This window comes from Drosophila navojoa, chromosome X, assembly GCF_054131105.1.
Source record: "Drosophila navojoa isolate 15081-1374.11 chromosome X, UAZ_NAV_1.0, whole genome shotgun sequence".
NCBI classification, from domain to species: Eukaryota; Metazoa; Arthropoda; class Insecta; order Diptera; family Drosophilidae; genus Drosophila; species Drosophila navojoa.
This window is the reverse complement of record NC_142895.1, coordinates 14,539,189-14,555,881: the sequence shown is the minus strand read 5'-3', so window position 1 is coordinate 14,555,881 and position 16,693 is coordinate 14,539,189. Positions and strand designations below refer to the sequence as shown.

The 16,693-nt window shown below is 40.3% G+C and overlaps 1 protein-coding gene across 1 annotated transcript; it reads right to left on the bottom strand.

Annotated features, from left to right (window-relative positions):
* Positions 1-1,622: 1,622 nt before the first annotated feature.
* Positions 1,623-4,900, bottom strand: Or1a (Odorant receptor 1a). The gene is made up of 2 exons (XM_030388022.2): positions 4,392-4,900; positions 1,623-2,268 (listed from the first exon to the last, which is right to left on the bottom strand). Exons 1-2 carry the CDS (start codon positions 4,898-4,900, stop codon positions 1,623-1,625), a joined length of 1,155 nt encoding a protein of 384 aa, XP_030243882.2.
* Positions 4,901-16,693: the final 11,793 nt, after the last annotated feature.

Below are 16,693 nucleotides of genomic sequence, written 5' to 3'. Positions count from 1 at the left end.
AAGTATGTATGAATGTACATACATACATACATATGCACATGCCCACACTTGTACATACATACATACATACATATAGTAACAATAGGTGAAAGTCAAATAATACATTTTATATTGGGCTGCAAATCAAATAAAAATTAAGACAAATTATTCAAGTACGAGTGTAATTTGGGCGTGTTTTCATATTTATATTATGCACATATATATATGTACATACATACATGTGTACATACATTCATACATACACGTGTGTATTTATTCACTAGGCAAAAACACATATTAACGTTTTTACATACATATGTACATGCATACATATATACATACTTACATACATACATTGTGCATGCTACATACATGGCTATGTATATACATACGTTGTGCACATGTACAAACATACATACATAAGTACTTAAATGCGTGCATACACATACATACATATATACATTTATATATAATATAAATGCACAAACACATGCATAACTACTTACATACGTACATAAGCACACACGCGTATACCCCAACATACACATACATACATATGTATATAAGTGCACACATGTATAAAAGTACACACATATGTATATAAGTACTTACAAATATAAATACATATGTGCATACAAGCCTACAAACACACACACACACACACACACACACATGCATAAGCACATATGTATGTGCGTACATACCCACACATGCATATACATACCCACATATACACATATGATACATACACGCCTAGGTACTTACATACATATACTCATACATACAAGCATACCTACACACACACACACATATTATTAATGTTTATATACATGTACACCTCTACATATGTATATACCTACACACACATACATACATACATACATTGTGCATGCTACACACATGGTACATACCTACATACATACATAGCTATGTATATACATACGTTGTGCATATGTACAAACATACATACATAAGTACTTACATGCGTACATACACATGCGTACATACACATACATATGTACATATACATACATGCATACACATGCATAAGTACTTACATACGTACATAAGCACACACGCGTATACACCAACATACACACATACAAACCTACATACACACACACACACATGCATAAGCACATATGTATGTACGTACACAACCACGCATGCATATACATACCCACATATACACATATGTAGATACATACATGCCTAGGTACTTACATACATACCTTCATACATATACTCATACATACAAGCATACCTACACACATACACATATTAATGTTTGTATACATGTACACCTACATATGTATATACCAACATACACACATACATTCATACATTCATGCATATATAATAAAAATACGCGAACAAATATATGAAAGCCAACAAAAATTAAAAAAGATAATTCTGATATAAAAATGAAAAATGTTCAATGAAAATGAAAATCAATTAAAAGAATTACTGTACTCAAGTCCGCATGCAATTTGAGCCTGTTTATATTCATATACAACATTTTTAAAGTATAAATAAAGTTCGTATTTCTTTCCCAAAAACCTTAGTCTTTGGCTCGAAGCGTATTGAGTAGCGTTGTGAAGGAGCTCGCCGTGCGAAAGATCTACAAGGAGAGGAGCGCCTAGTCATTGCTTGATTCCATTACTGCGGCAATGCCAACTCACCCACACGAGCAGAGGTCTGCCCAGCCTGAAGAAGTAGGCGGCCAGTTGGGTCTCCTTCTGGGCGCGCTGCAGCGGCAGCAGCAGGAGCCGGCGCTGGTGCGGCGGCAACTCGTGCCAGGGTAGCAGCTGGTAGAGCTGATAGGCGAACTGCTGGCCCTCGTGGCGCACCTGCTCGGCGCCAAAGCCATAAATGCACAGCTGTGAGCTGACCACCAGCGAGAAGAAGCCGAGAAAGGCAAAGTTCTGATTCGTGTGCGGCATTATGTACTGGCAGATCACCGAGCAGTAGAGCACACAGATCAGCAGCACCTCCACACAGGCAATGTCGCGGAAGCCCGCCTCAAAGCGAGCCACCAACTCCAGCAGTCGGGCATGTTCTCTGAACAGCTGTTCCAGCCTCTGATCCAGCTCTCTCCCAGTTGACGACTGCATGCGTTCGCTCTGCAGCTCCAGTTCGAGGCGGCGATAATGGGCCGTCAGGCCGAAGACGAACCAACCATAGAGCGTGTCCACGGCTGTGGTGGAGCAGCAGAAGAATGTCAGCACCGGCACCATCAGGCAGCAGTCAAGGAAATAAATTACAGGATTCGTGACGTCGTAGGGTAAGCTGCAAGCGAAAATAACAGCTAAGTCGGAGGCATGTCTGTACAATGAATATGTCGAGAATTACTATAAGCATTTTGTTTCCAGTAATATGTGTTCCATTAATATAAGTGAGCAAAGGAAAAAAGGCACAGAGGGTAACAAATTAAAGATTAATACATTTGGGTTTCACTCAAGGCGAAACTAAGTACTATCTCAATCAAGTCAGCTCAGCTGCGTTATTAACTATTGATCTATAGATCAATAGATAACAACTCACTCACTCATTTTACTTTTTAAATATCATAAACGACATTAAGGGGCTTTAATGTTTATTTTCGAATTAAAACCCAAAATTAGAAGTTTCTAAACTAAGGCAAATATTGTAAAAGCTCAGAACGAATCTCTATAGATATTATAAAAATGATGTACTCAAATTAACGATATATCCACGATTCCATATATTAGGTAAGGTCCTAATTACTTCGGTATAGTTCTTTAGGTAGGTCCGGAAATATTAGAGTCCAGAGTTCTGTTAGCAGTTTCGTTAGGTTCTTATAAGTTGCAACGATATGTGGGTTTCTAGCAATTTGTTGAAAATTCTTAACGTGTATGTCCTGAAATATTAGAGTTCAGAGTTCTGTTAGTAGTTTGGTTAGGTTCTTAAGTATTACAGGCGAAAGATTTGCTAGAAAACGAGATAAGTCCTCGGTGTCAAAGCATTTTGATTCGGCGACTGAGCATTACAGCCGCAAGTTCTGCTAACTGCTTAAAAGACAATCAGATATCACATAGGAAATTTCGTCAAGAAGATTAGGAAGGTCCCCAAATATTACAGTCTTGACTTCTGTTAGCAGTTTGGTTAAGTTCTTAAGTATTACAGGCGAAAGATTTGCTAGGAAACGAGATAAATCCTCGGTGTCAAAGCATTTTGATTCGGCGACTGAGCATTACAGCCGCAAGTTCTGCTAACTGCTTAAAAGACAATCAGATATCACATAGGAAATTTCGTCAAGAAGATTAGGAAGGTCCCCAAATATTACAGTCTTGACTTCTGTTAGCAGTTTGGTTAAGTTCTTAAGTATTACAGGCGAAAGATTTGCTAGGAAACGAGATAAATCCTCGGTGTCAAAGCATTTTGATTCGGCGACTGAGCATTACAGCCGCAAGTTCTGCTAACTGCTTAAAAGACAATCAGATATCACATAGGAAATTTCGTCAAGAAGATTAGGAAGGTCCCCAAATATTACAGTCTTGACTTCTGTTAGCAGTTTGGTTAAGTTCTTAAGTATTACAGGCGAAAGATTTGCTAGGAAACGAGATAAATCCTCGGTGTCAAAGCATTTTGATTCGGCGACTGAGCATTACAGCCGCAAGTTCTGCTAACTGCTTAAAAGACAATCAGATATCACATAGGAAATTTCGTCAAGAAGATTAGGAAGGTCCCCAAATATTACAGTCTTGACTTCTGTTAGCAGTTTGGTTAGGTTCTTAAGTATTACCAGTAACATTTCGGCAGACCACTTTATAAGTTGCAACGATATGTGGGTTTCTAGCAATTTTCTGGGAATTCTTAACGTGTATGTCCTGAAATATTAGAGTTCAGAGTTCTGTTAGTAGTTTGGTTAGGTTCTTAAGTATTACAGGCGAAAGATTTGCTAGAAAACGAGATAAGTCCTCGGTGTCAAAGCATTTTGATTCGGCGACTGAGCATTACAGCCGCAAGTTCTGCTAACTGCTTAAAAGACAAACAGATGTCACATGGGAAATTTCGTCAAGAAAATAAGGAAGGTCCTCAATAGTACAGTTGACTTCTGTTAGCAGTTTGGTTAGGTTCTTAAGTATTACAGGCGATTCCATCCTCAAAGTCTGCTATATAAAACATTTTTCACATTTGTTATCCTCTATAGCCTTTGCTTCCCTATGATTATGTTACAAATGCCTTAATCAAAATGAATGTAAATAATTTCAGTTTAAATTAACTTGTATATAAGTAAGCAAATCTGTCAATATCAAATAATAATATCAAAAAATGAGAATAAATTGTTTGTGACAAGGGCAAAGGACTACTCTGATGCCAATTTTATGTGGGAATAAAAGCTGATCTCAGTTTAATCAAATGATATCAGATAAATATTAGCCACTTACGCGACCCGAAAGGAGCTGACGGGCACAAATTGTCCGGACTTGTAGTAAATCAGAGTCGTGGATGCGACGGGCATGACCAGGAAGGAGATGCTGGTGCCAGCACACATCAGCAGGTAGATGGCCGAGAAGATTTGGCCGCGACGGTTCTGCACTCGCCAGACTCGCAGCTCGGCTGCATCGATGATTGGCCGCAGAAATGGCGCCTGGATGGCGGCGATCAGAGACACCAGCTCCCGGCCCTTGCACACAAAGATGATCATCTTCAGCAGCGAGGAGACCATCTGGATGCCATGCATCAGCGCCTCGGAGCAGAGCACTATGTCGTGCCGCTGCTGCACGATGAAGCCGCAAACGGTGCACAGCTCGAAGCTGGTGGCCAGCATCATGACGAGGTAAGTGACTGGGGAGCGGAGCGTTCTCCGATCCTGCTGCAGGTCCAGGCCCATCAGACCAAAGGTGAAGCGCTGCACCCACAAATTGCCCAGACACGCCTCCAGCAGCTTGGACATGCTGATGCCAACTGAGGCAATGCCAGCCGAAACTGATAAGGTTTTGTCGTCCAACTGCCAACGTCGAAGTCGATTTTTGTGTGCATCCCAGTGTGGGAGTGTGGGACAGTGGAAGAAATCGCTTAACCAGACTCGTCTAATTGACCTTATAAATAAAACGTTAATTTGTCGGTCTTCATTAAAATACACACACACACACACACACATACATACACACTGGGCAGAAAACGTGGCTAAGTAAAACTTCATGGTGAATGATTTAATTATGCGCCCCGGGCGCGGGTCCGAGTCCACACCTACTGCAAGACAGGCAGGCACCTGTTTGGCACAGTGGAACAAAGTCAGCAATACTTAAATGTAATAGAAATGCGTGATGATGAAGCTGAGTTAGTTTTTCCCAGATATTATAAGTCTTAAAGATTTATATTTAGCTAAGATCTAGCAATTTAACAAATTCATAACTGGTAAATAAAAGTCATAAAAATAATGTTTATTAAATATAATTTCTATTTCATCCTACATTTCAATCCTACAAAGAATTATTATTTGTATTTACAATTTCAGAAATAATCACCATTATAAATAATAAATATATTAATGTCAATACAAATTATGTGCTAAATAATTAATTCACAAGTAAAACAAAAATTTGTTTAAACGGAGCTGCATTGACCTTTTAAGCTAATTGATCCCGATGCCACAAGTGGCACGTGCAGCGCTAATTTAGGTCGTGGACTGGAGTGCTGCTAAGTTTAAGGTAAGTTTTGGTAAATGGGAGTAAATAATGTTTGTAATTTATATACATTTCAGGCACTTTTATAGCTTTAAAATATTTAACATGAGTGTGGCATTGTGGGAGGGGATTGTGTCTGGGTTTTACTGAGTCAGCTGAAGAATTTAATATTTATACATATACTTGTAGATGCAACAGTAAATATGCTACTAGTACTGCTCCTCCTACTTTTCCTTCTCTCTCTCTCTCTCTCCCTCTCTCTGCATAATAGCGGAGAATAGGTTTAGATGACTGAGAAGAGCGATTTATGCTGCATTCCGATGAGTGAGCGATTGCTTTGTTGATAATCTGAAATTCAAATACAGCAGATATAATCAAAATATTTTTTTACAACAAACTTGGTAAGCTTATGGATAAGCTCTGCATAGCACTTTACTTTTTTTTTTTTAGATGACAGATATTGTAATTAATTCACAGAATTTCTTCAAGAAATCAATGGACCTGACAGAAAATACGTTCTACCTCAATACTTCCTACTGCATTACGGGCTTATTCTAGCTAATGTAAGTACTTCAGCTCTTGTCAAATGAAATATGTTGGCTTTAATATAATGGATTTGCCAAGTTAAAGGACTGGCAAATTATTAGCCCATAACACAATTAGAGCTATGGAAGTATTCAAGCAAATTGTTGTCTAATGTAATGTCAGAGCAAGTTTGCTTTTCATTTTAGAACATATTTCCTGCCTTTATCAATCAAATATATATTGCTTGCATATTCATTCACTCATATTTGATCATGTTTTTTCTTCTTTTTCAGTTTCAACCACTGTGAACTGTTACCAGATTCGTCAGTCGGGCAGCCAGCTCACAGCAGCTTGTCGAAAAGTAACTGCAACTGTAACTACAACTGTAACTGGAACTGGAACTGCGAATGCTACTGCCTCAGTCATGGTCATTGTCCGCTAGCGGTTCTTATTACATGTGGGCCTGCTGCTGTTTTTTGCTGTCTTTTATCTATCTCTATCGACAGCCACTGAATTCCCGGCTTGGCATATGTTTTGACATTTGGAGGCTGGCACTTAATTTACGGCCTCACCTTTTTCTCTACACACACACACACGCACGCACACAAATGCATGCTGTGAGCTGCGAGTGTCAGGCCCAGGCCCAGACCCAGACCCAGACTCAGACTTCGACTCCAAAAGGTGTGTGGCAGGAGGGAGGGGTCTCTGTCTACTCTAGTTGCGTACTAGGCGCGTATTTATAGATCTCGATCGGTCGGCTTTCCCGTCAGCCTCGCATTTGGGTGTGCGCATGCGGTCAGTCTGTGGCTCTGCGATTTTAATTAACCAACGGCCAGCTGGCAACTAATTAAAAGTCTTGCTACGCTCACAATGTGCTGCATTGAAAATTCAATTATCCGCAATGCCGCCCATGTTTTGTCGTGGGAAAACGTCAAACTCGTTCCGCTGCCCATTCAAATGAGGCCAAAGCCAAAAAAACAAAAAAAAAAAAGTCAGTGCAGCAATATTTCAATATCGCGCATACGACGCGTGTACGCCCTTTGTGTGTAATGCGATCGAGAGATCTACAATGTAATTAGCCCGGCAATTAATGAACTGGGCGTGCACCCGATAAACAGATCGACAATCAATCGGACTTTTCATCATCATTAGCGAGAGAACAAACTTCCGTTTGACTCTGGTGGTCAGCCCGCATTGAGTTCACTAGTTGTCATTGTGCCTGTTCATATTGTATATACTTATTGTTGGCCAAATCGGCTATTGATTGCCGGCTCTTAAGTCAGTTTTTTTTTTTTTTTTCTGTTGTGGCAGCGTTCGATTTGTAGCAATTTGTTGCAAGCAATTTGAGTCGATTTCGCTAACTATTTCTGTGGTATCACTTGCATTCGTTGTTGTTGCTGTTGTTGTTGTTGTTGTCATTTTATTGTCAAATCAATGTTTTATTAGAGACTCGTGCACGAGCCGTGCTATGCGATGAATCAGACGCAAACAGTTTAAGAACTCAGCTCGAGCTGCTTGCCTACAAAACTTAATTGCGGCTAATTAATCGTTGTCAACTCACATCTACCTCACTCCATATGTGTATATATGTATCTATATGTAAGACCTGCTGTAGCTGATAAGTATATCATATATCATATACTCTGCAGGTTTGGGAATTTGCTCAGATCTCAGCTGCTATTTGGCTGCCTAAAGCGTATTGCCAAGTCGGAACTGCTTCGCGCCACGATTCTAACTTGATTTGTCTGGCCTTTAGTTTTTTTTGGCAGCTCTTGAAAAGCGTTTTGCATGTTGCCTTGTGGCAAGCATTTGTCAACGCGCCTGGCTCACCAACAAGCAGCAAATTTGTTGTGGCTTAGGGTTGTCCGCTGCTCTGTCTCACTGTCTGCCTGCCTGCCTGCCTGCCTGCCTGTTTGGCAGCAACTCAACAGAACGCGCTGGCCGAACACCCACACGGCAGTCAGCTGCATGAAAATTCGCGCTGTTGGCTAATAAACTGCAGCAGCCAAGCTTCAGCTGTTGTGGGGCCAAGCGCAAGCTGAAATTCAATCACAAACACAGAGAGAGAGAGAGAGAGACAGAGACAGCGACTCGAAGAACTGAGACTCTATAATAAGGCGCAGTTAGACAACTGGCAAGCACTTTAAGTGAGCCCCCCCAAAAAAGGTTTACATACTCAACACACACAGACACACTCACACTCACACACACCCCTTTGAATTGGTTTTTGGTTATTTGCCTTTCGTGCCGCTGAAAACTTTATTAATATCCAAATCGTGCGCTTAATTGAAATTTATTGTTAATGAAAACAAAATTATGGCAAACAAAAGCTACACAGCCACTTGACACGAAAGAACCAAAAAAGAAAACCAAAAGCCAATGCGAGCTCTCCGGCCGAGCCAGATTCAGTGACCCAACACACGAAGACACAAAGCAGACTAAATAGAGTTGAAAAGTGCAGATTTTGTCGCCCACATGCGGCAGTTGAGCAAATCGAAACAGAAACCACAAAAAACAAAAAAAAACTGAATCAGAAAACTCTGAAACTGAGACAGAGATTGAGGCTGGTCGAGCACTGCCATGGGTATGGGCTGGGGTAGAGGTATGGGACGGCATTTGAGTCACGGTCTCTGGCCAAGGGCCGCGTGTTAATGCTGGCTAAGCTGGCATTAATTTGGCATTTAAACGCTCATTAAGGCGACAGACCCGACAATCATGAGTGACAGAATCTGTGGGTGGATATCTAACTGGACACACACACACACACGGGCTGGACTGGCTGTCTCGTTTATCTACTTGCTGCACTCAGTGTAAAGCGAACGTGCCGACAGCCAATTGCATTTAACTACAACAAGTTTGTTCTTTTGTGTCCACGGAATGGAGTCTCCACTGTATATTTTGCTAATTATTTTACATTTGCCGACCATATCATTTATTTTGTGCATATCTTAAGTGTGTCACATCATTAGCCGCCTCGCAGTGCCGCTATTTCAAGTCTTTGGCCAGGAATCTTACGAAACGACTTGCTCGTACCGAAACTAAAATTCGTCGAGTTCTTGACTTTCGATATGTTGGCAAAAGTAATTCATGTGTTTCCAAGGCTGTACTGAAATCTTTAAAGTTTATTAACTATCAATTAACATATGTTAATAAGAAATGTTAAGTTATATCAAAATTGTGAATAGTTTTATTATGAAATGTTCTTTCTTGGTATATGTCAAGTGATATAGCTGTAGTCTCTCATAAAATACAAATTGCATTCGAGATTTTGTTTACTCATATATTCTAGCAGCACGTAACAAACTCTCTCTGGACAACAGGATAAAAATATGTATCCTGGCCTGTTCTACGCTATTCAAGTATATGGTATCGCAGCCATATCGCACTTGAATAAGCTGCATGCACTACAAGCTAAAACTCTAAGGAAGATTACTGCAGCTCCTTGCTACATGGGCACAAGAAACATCGAACGCAACCTCAACGTTACCAAAACTGCTGACAAATTTCAGGAGGTACCTAGAAAATACCTCGAGAGATGAAATTCTCCTTCAAATAGCTTGCTCAAACGCCTAGGGACTGCAGCCCAAAATTCACTCAACCACTATACTTGAAGACCTGCTGGATCGGGTCTTGACTTATGCATCTTAAAAACCCAATAAATATATATATTTAAGAATACATACATACATATTTAAGTATCCTAGATTAGAAATAATGTAGCTTATAGTAAGTAAATTTGTTTAGACTGAGTTGCAGAGAAAGGTAGCGGTACTCTAATCTATGAATGAATATAATTTATAATTTCACTTAAAAAATATATATAAGTATATACATATATCAATATTGTTATAATTTATTCTTACTCAGCATTTTGAAGTGATTTTTTTCCACATTTTCCATAGCTGGGCTGTAGGTATATTTCGATAAGTCGAGCACTACCGACTAAAATAGTCTAACTTGCTGGTATTTCATTTCCTACTTCTCTTACTCGTCTCTTACCATAAATATTATTCTTTTATATACCTCTCCAAATTCTCAAAGCTTCACAAGAACATGACAAATTCAACTTTAATTACTAAAAGCGTATTTCACAATTATTTATCAACTCTCTCCCTCTCTCTCTCTCTCTATCTAAAATCTAGATCTATAGATGCAGACCTCCCAGTTGGCTGCCATGAGTCAAGCTTCTTAGAGGCATTTACACGCTGATAGCAACAATTTGAAATGTAAATGCGAGAGGTACTAGAAGGTAAATATTGAAATGTCTCAACGAGCGAGGCTCAAGGCGACTTTGCTGGCAGCGGCTTCTGTTTGTTTAGGCTGTTTATTATTTTGTTTTATTCTTTATTTAGGCTTTTGTTTTTTTGTTGTTGTTTTGTTTTGGTTTTCGTTTTCGATTTGGTTTTTTTCATCACGACGTTAAACATTCGCATTTAAGCCTTTCACAGTCGCTAGACACTGTGATGGCTACCCTGATGGCAGCTAGCATATTTAACGTAGCTATCAGTTTGTTGCCAACTAATGCAAATAAATTGTGAACAGTCACTGCCAGCAGCAGCAACAGCAATAGAAACAGCAGAAAAACAAAACAAAAAGCACGGCGTGCTCATCATCATCCCGAAATGTTGTCGCAGTTGCAGCTTTAAGTCAGCGACGTCTTCGTCTTAGTCGCAATCGTCGCAGTCAATCCACAAGCGTCATCCCCATCATTGGCGTCGTGGGGCACAGTGAGGCAAAGATTTGTGCGATGCATTTGAACAACGCTTAACAAATGATTGCTGTGACATTATTACCCAACAACAACAGCGACAACAGCAACAATAAAAGTAACAACAACGACAACTACTGTAGCCAACCAATATGAATCACCTATAAATACCCTAAAATACGGCTAGAGAGGCGAAGGGCAATTCGAGCTACAACTGCAGACTGAGCATCGATTAATGTGTTTAATATATGGCAATCGATAAATAAAAATCGATTTACTTGACAATATGTAACAGCTAATGTGGATCGATAATTAGTTGATCGATAAATGTTTATCGATGACAGCAGTCCGATTTGTTTATTGATGAATAGATGGCAATAATCAATCCAGCAGCTGAAATCGATATACGATCGATAACATTAATAGAAAATAGACAACATTCAACTTGAATGATTGTCTTACATGTGACATACTCAAATTTCTTATACAAAATAGCTATAGTTCGGCTATATCAGTTTGCTTTACTATAAATGACATTCAAAATCTATGAGTGTATCGATATACAATAATTGACTTTTTTGATCGATCAACTTAAAATTGACAGTCCTTAAATGGGAATAGCCGAATTCGCAATATTCAAAATATCATTAGACTAAGTCAATATAGGATATCGACAACATAAGCAAACGCTCAGTTAAGCAAGAATTCTACAATAAATGTAATTATCGATAAATAGCAATGATTAAAATCAGCAGCTAGCTCAATATCAACAATCAGCAGCTGCAATTCCAACCCGTTCAAGTCTTGAGTAGAGAATAAAATTAGTCAACAATGGGATAACTATCTGAAATGCATTCAGTACTCGTATCGAGTCATTTACAGGGTATTAAGAGGCCGTTTAGATTCTTGCTGTCCATTTGCTGCACTGCTGGGCTACCGTTCGCTGTTCGTGGCTGTTGCTGATGCTGTTCTCGTTTAACTTTTGCATGTTTCCTCTTTGGCAACTGTCAATGTTATGCTGGAAACTTGAAAATTCAGCAGCAGCAACAACAGCAACAATCGAATGTTGCTGTTTGCGTTTGTCGCTTCGTAATGATTTTAATGCCAAACATAAACAATTATTTTCAATTGCAACACATTCTTATTGTTATTTTGTACAAAGGCAATGGCCGCCATTCGATATTGCTGTTGCTGCTGTTGCTGTTGCCGTTTGCCTCAATTGTAATCGCATGTGCGCGCATTTTGAAGTCAACGTTGCAGATGCCGCACGCTGCAACAGATGTTCAGAAGAGACGCTGTCAGCGCACAATTAGCGCAGAGCCAGCTTAGGCCTAGTATTGATAAAGCGTCAGTCACTCAATCACTCGCATCACTCAAGCTACCAGTTGAAGACGGAGCGCGTGGCATGCCCGAGCAGAGTTCGTGGGCCAAGTCTTTTGTTTTGATTGAAAGTGCTCGAGCAGCTGGCATTTGTTGTTGCTGTTGTTGTTGCTGAGCGGCAGCTTGTGCCGTGTTAATTATGCAATCGCTTTTGGCCAAACGGCAAAGTGCGGTTGAAGCATGCCACACGCATGCAGAAATCGCTTCGCAGCAGCAGAAGCTAGCGATACAGATAGAGAATCTTGATTCTGCATGCTAGCAGTGGGCAATATGAATGCAACGACCGGACCTGCATGCCAAGTGCTTGACAAGAATACACCTACAACAACAGCAACAACAACTACAACAACATCTGTGCTGACAGCAGCCAGCTCTTGCAATTGATCAAGCATGCGGCAAGTGACAGCAGACAAATGTGTGTGTGTATGTGTGTGTGTCTGTTTATTCATCAAGTCGAATTTTGCATACACTCTACAATTGTTTACCCTTTTAGCGCTGTCAGTCTGCTTCAACAATGCAAGCGAGCGAGAGGGAGAGAGAGACACAGAGAGAGAGAGGGAGGCAGTTCAAGTTTTAACTCAAGCACAGTTCATTCCTGTACCAAACTCGCATTATGATTATTTATTGTCTGGCGCTGTGAGTGACATAATAACTATTTGCCAAGTGCCCATGGATGGCCTCAGGCTCAAGTGCCTTGTTCTAAGTAATAGATGCTAAAGACATATTCAGATGTGCGCCATGAGCGACTACATTGAGTTGTCGAGCTTGGCTCTGTGATAATGAAGTTGATGACGATGATGATGATGATGTTGTTGTTGTTGTTGTTGTTGTTGTTGTTATTGGTTACGATGATAACTCATGTCAATTATTATATAAGACTATTGCACGGTCCAGCGCTATAGCCATTACTGTCTCTCTCTCTCTCTCTCTCTCTCGCTCTCTCGTGTTGTTGTCGGCGATAGCCTCAAAGAGATTCAACAGCCAGAAAAAATGTTTATATACATACATATATATTTATGTATGTATGTATAAGCGGCAGCAGCAAAATGCAATTGATTTTGTTGTATAATTTCTACAGCTTCATCTGTCGGCAGCTGCATTCAATTTATTGAAGATGCGCGGTGCTTTATTGCTGCCAGCGCTCCCGAGTCCAGATATGAGTGCCGCGCGTCAAGTATGGCGAGTCAAGAGGCGAGTTGTTAAACGAGCTGCAAACAGCGACAATGCGACACACACACACACACACTTGCACACCTCAGTTGTTCATGTGTTTCGCAAACGAAAGACTTAAGACACGAACTCTTTTTTTTGAAATGAGCAACGGCGGCAAAAAGTAAATTTATAGGGCGCGCTCGTGTCATAAAATTTATCAACCATGATCTAAATTACAATGTGAGCTTGCAATTTTTGTTTTCTTTCTTCATGCATATAGTTAAAAGTTTGTACTTCATATACTTATGCATATCTATATACATACATATACATATGTATGTATGTGTTGTGATTTTGCGCTTGTTATTTATGACTGACTCGCTAAGGACTTGCCGTGAATAATGCAAACAATAAATATGTCTGGCCGTCTCTCAGGTCCGGCAATGAATTGCTTTAATCAGTTGTCACTCCATGACCAGCATACTCGGTGCCCTCTGTGCCACCGCAGTGTGGCTCAAGTGGTGCAGAGTCATGGTCGTATCGTGTTCTATTTATGTAACTCCCTCTATAGCGCATGCCTAAGAGTTTTCCCCAACCCCAGCCCCCAGCCCGGCCGCCACATGCATATATTGTATTATAATTGCCTCGCTTTCTTTTTCCACAAAGGACAAGGCAAAGCACGTCAGTTGTCAATTGCGACTCGGCGCATTCGTTAGATTCGTTTTCGTCTGTTGTCGCTGGCTCGAGCGAAAGTGGAAAATGGTCTGTTGGATGATGTTGTGGCGGCGTTGTCTGCGCCTCATGAGCCATGCAAATGGCAAGACCAAAATACACACATAGCACTCGTAAATGTTGACAATTTTGCATAGTACCCGAAAATAACAACAACTGGCTGACAACAACAACAACAACAACAACTGGCGCACGATTTGCTGTGGAGCAGGAAACATTTTATGGGACTGGGACTCGAGAGAGGCAAAGGAAGCGGAGTGAACAGCAGCTGAGCTTATTGCAACGCTAACCGGCCATGAAAGAGGAAATCAATGTTGCTGAGAAAAGCAGCACGACGGCCAACGAAAAAAGCAAAAGCGAACGAAAATAAAACCAAAAAGAAAAGTCGCACGCTTTTACTGGAAAGCCAAACCAATTTCACTTGCCGTCTATTCAATTGCGTTAGTTATGAGTGCAACACACAGCAGCAACAGCAGCAGAGCCAGAGTCCAGAGACAACAGACCAGCGACAACATAATCATGCCAATTGACAAAATGTGTCAACCCAAGCAACAACAATTACAACAACAGCAACTCAGTTCGAAGAAGGAAAGCGTCTGTTGCACTTAACTGCATTGCAATGCCCCAAACAAATTTCCTGTTGGCCAAAAGCGCGTAAATTGCCGCCCCTCATGCTGCGGCGGCAACAGTTGCTGCTGTTGCTGCTGCTGCTGCCAGCTGGCAATTTTTCACAATTTGCAATTATTGAATTTCTTCGATGACATCAGCGAGACTTCCTGTCATTTGATTTCGTTTCGCTAATGTGCTATTAATTTGCATTTGCATTTGCATTTGCATTATGTCGCAGCAACAGTTGCTGCCGCTAATTAGTTATTGCTGATGTTGCTGCTGCTGCTGCTGTTACAACACGATAATATTGCAGTTGCAACAGTTGCTGTTGTTGATGTGCAATTTGGTGGGACTGGCACAGCTCTCGATTTAGGTTTGATGTATGTTAAGTGGAAGATGTCAGCTGAACTGGTTCGCAGCTGAACTGGTTCAATTCGATAATGTCCAAATAAGTAAAATTATTTTAACTGCAATTTCTTTTCGCTGACAAAGAGACAGACGCCTATTTACAGATTAAAATATAACTGGTTCACAATTGAACTGGTTCACAAAGTGGTTCAAATAACATGACATGGAATATAAAGAGATGTGAAATTGACGTTATTAACTTAGTGTATTTGTTGCAAAGGTGCATATGTAAGTGGTTCATAATGGAACTGGTTCACAAAGAAGTTGGCATATTGAATATACAAATATCAGCAAATATCCTGATGCTGAAATATATTTGTTGCAAATGCTAATCATACTTAAGTACATATGTAACTGGTTCATAATTTTTGTTGTTTACAAACTGGTTCCCAAATGTAAATTAAAAGAATTTGTTACTGAAATACCCCAAAAACATATAATACATAATTAATATGAAAATATATCATAAAATACTATAATTCATATTCAAATCTCAGAACTGAATTGAACTGGTTCCCATAGTGCTTCGATTTAGCAATTACAAAATAAGCAAAGGCTTTAGGCTAACGTCTAGCTGCTACTCTTGGTTCATAATCTTTATACAGTAAATATAAAAAATTTGTAGCAGCGGGAATAATGGAAAATTGTTAGTTGACACTTGAACTAGTTCAAAGATATATCCGAAGTTAACTAGGCTAGTGAGCCTTAGTTCGACTAAGGTCTAACTGGAACTGCATTCGCTATTGATACAGTTAGCAGTCGGCTAATCTTTAGTCGATTCTAATTTTTTAACTATATTTTTGAATGGAGCTACAGATGATATCTGAATGTAGTTGGAACGAAAAGTTCCTAATTTATAGCCAGATTGCTGCAAATTGAACGATCTATAATGATATGTTAATGGGCGAGCTATTGTATTAAATTGTTTTCAAGTTTGGCATCATAAAATTTGATTTGCAGATTATGGACGTTTATGGAGTCGAATTTGGCAAAATTTTGATGAACTGAAATGGGTTTGGCAAATCATGTGACGGCGGCGCATTGCACAAATTCAAAAAGTATAATCATTTCGACGCTTGACGCAAGCCGATGTTGCAAGAGCCCCGCCACTCAACGGCAAAGGCAGCGGCAGCGGCAAGTGTCATTGACTAATGTTGCATGAAGCGCATAAAGCAAGCAGCAAACCACAATAACCAAAACCAAAACCAAAAACCAAACCGAAACAAAAACCCGAAAACTAAAACCAAAACCAAAACCAATCTAAAGGCAAACAAAACAATAGAACCAAGCAGCTTCCAGTTGCGGCAACAGTTGCTGCGGTTTCTGATGCGGCCCAGGCCCAGCCCCAGTCGCAGCGACTGTTGCAGTTGCAGCTCCCAAAAGACGACCCAGCCACCGAATGGCAATTCTGATGGCATGCCTATAATTTAATGCGGCTTTGTGTGGCATGCATCCATACAAAGTCAGCTGAGCCGAAATGTGAATAGGTTGGCAGGGTCAGCCATAACTTTGCCGGCGCTGAAGCGACGCGGATGGGCGAGGGCTG

Excerpts from the sequence above, each read along its gene's own strand:
- Or1a (XM_030388022.2), bottom strand. The coding sequence starts at position 4,900 with ATGTCCAAGCTGCTGGAGGCGTGTCTGGGCAATTTGTGGGTGCAGCGC. Across the intron at positions 2,269-4,391 it reads GTCAGCTCCTTTCGGGTCGC|CTTACCCTACGACGTCACGA; the intron begins GTAAGTGGCTAA and ends TTTCGCTTGCAG.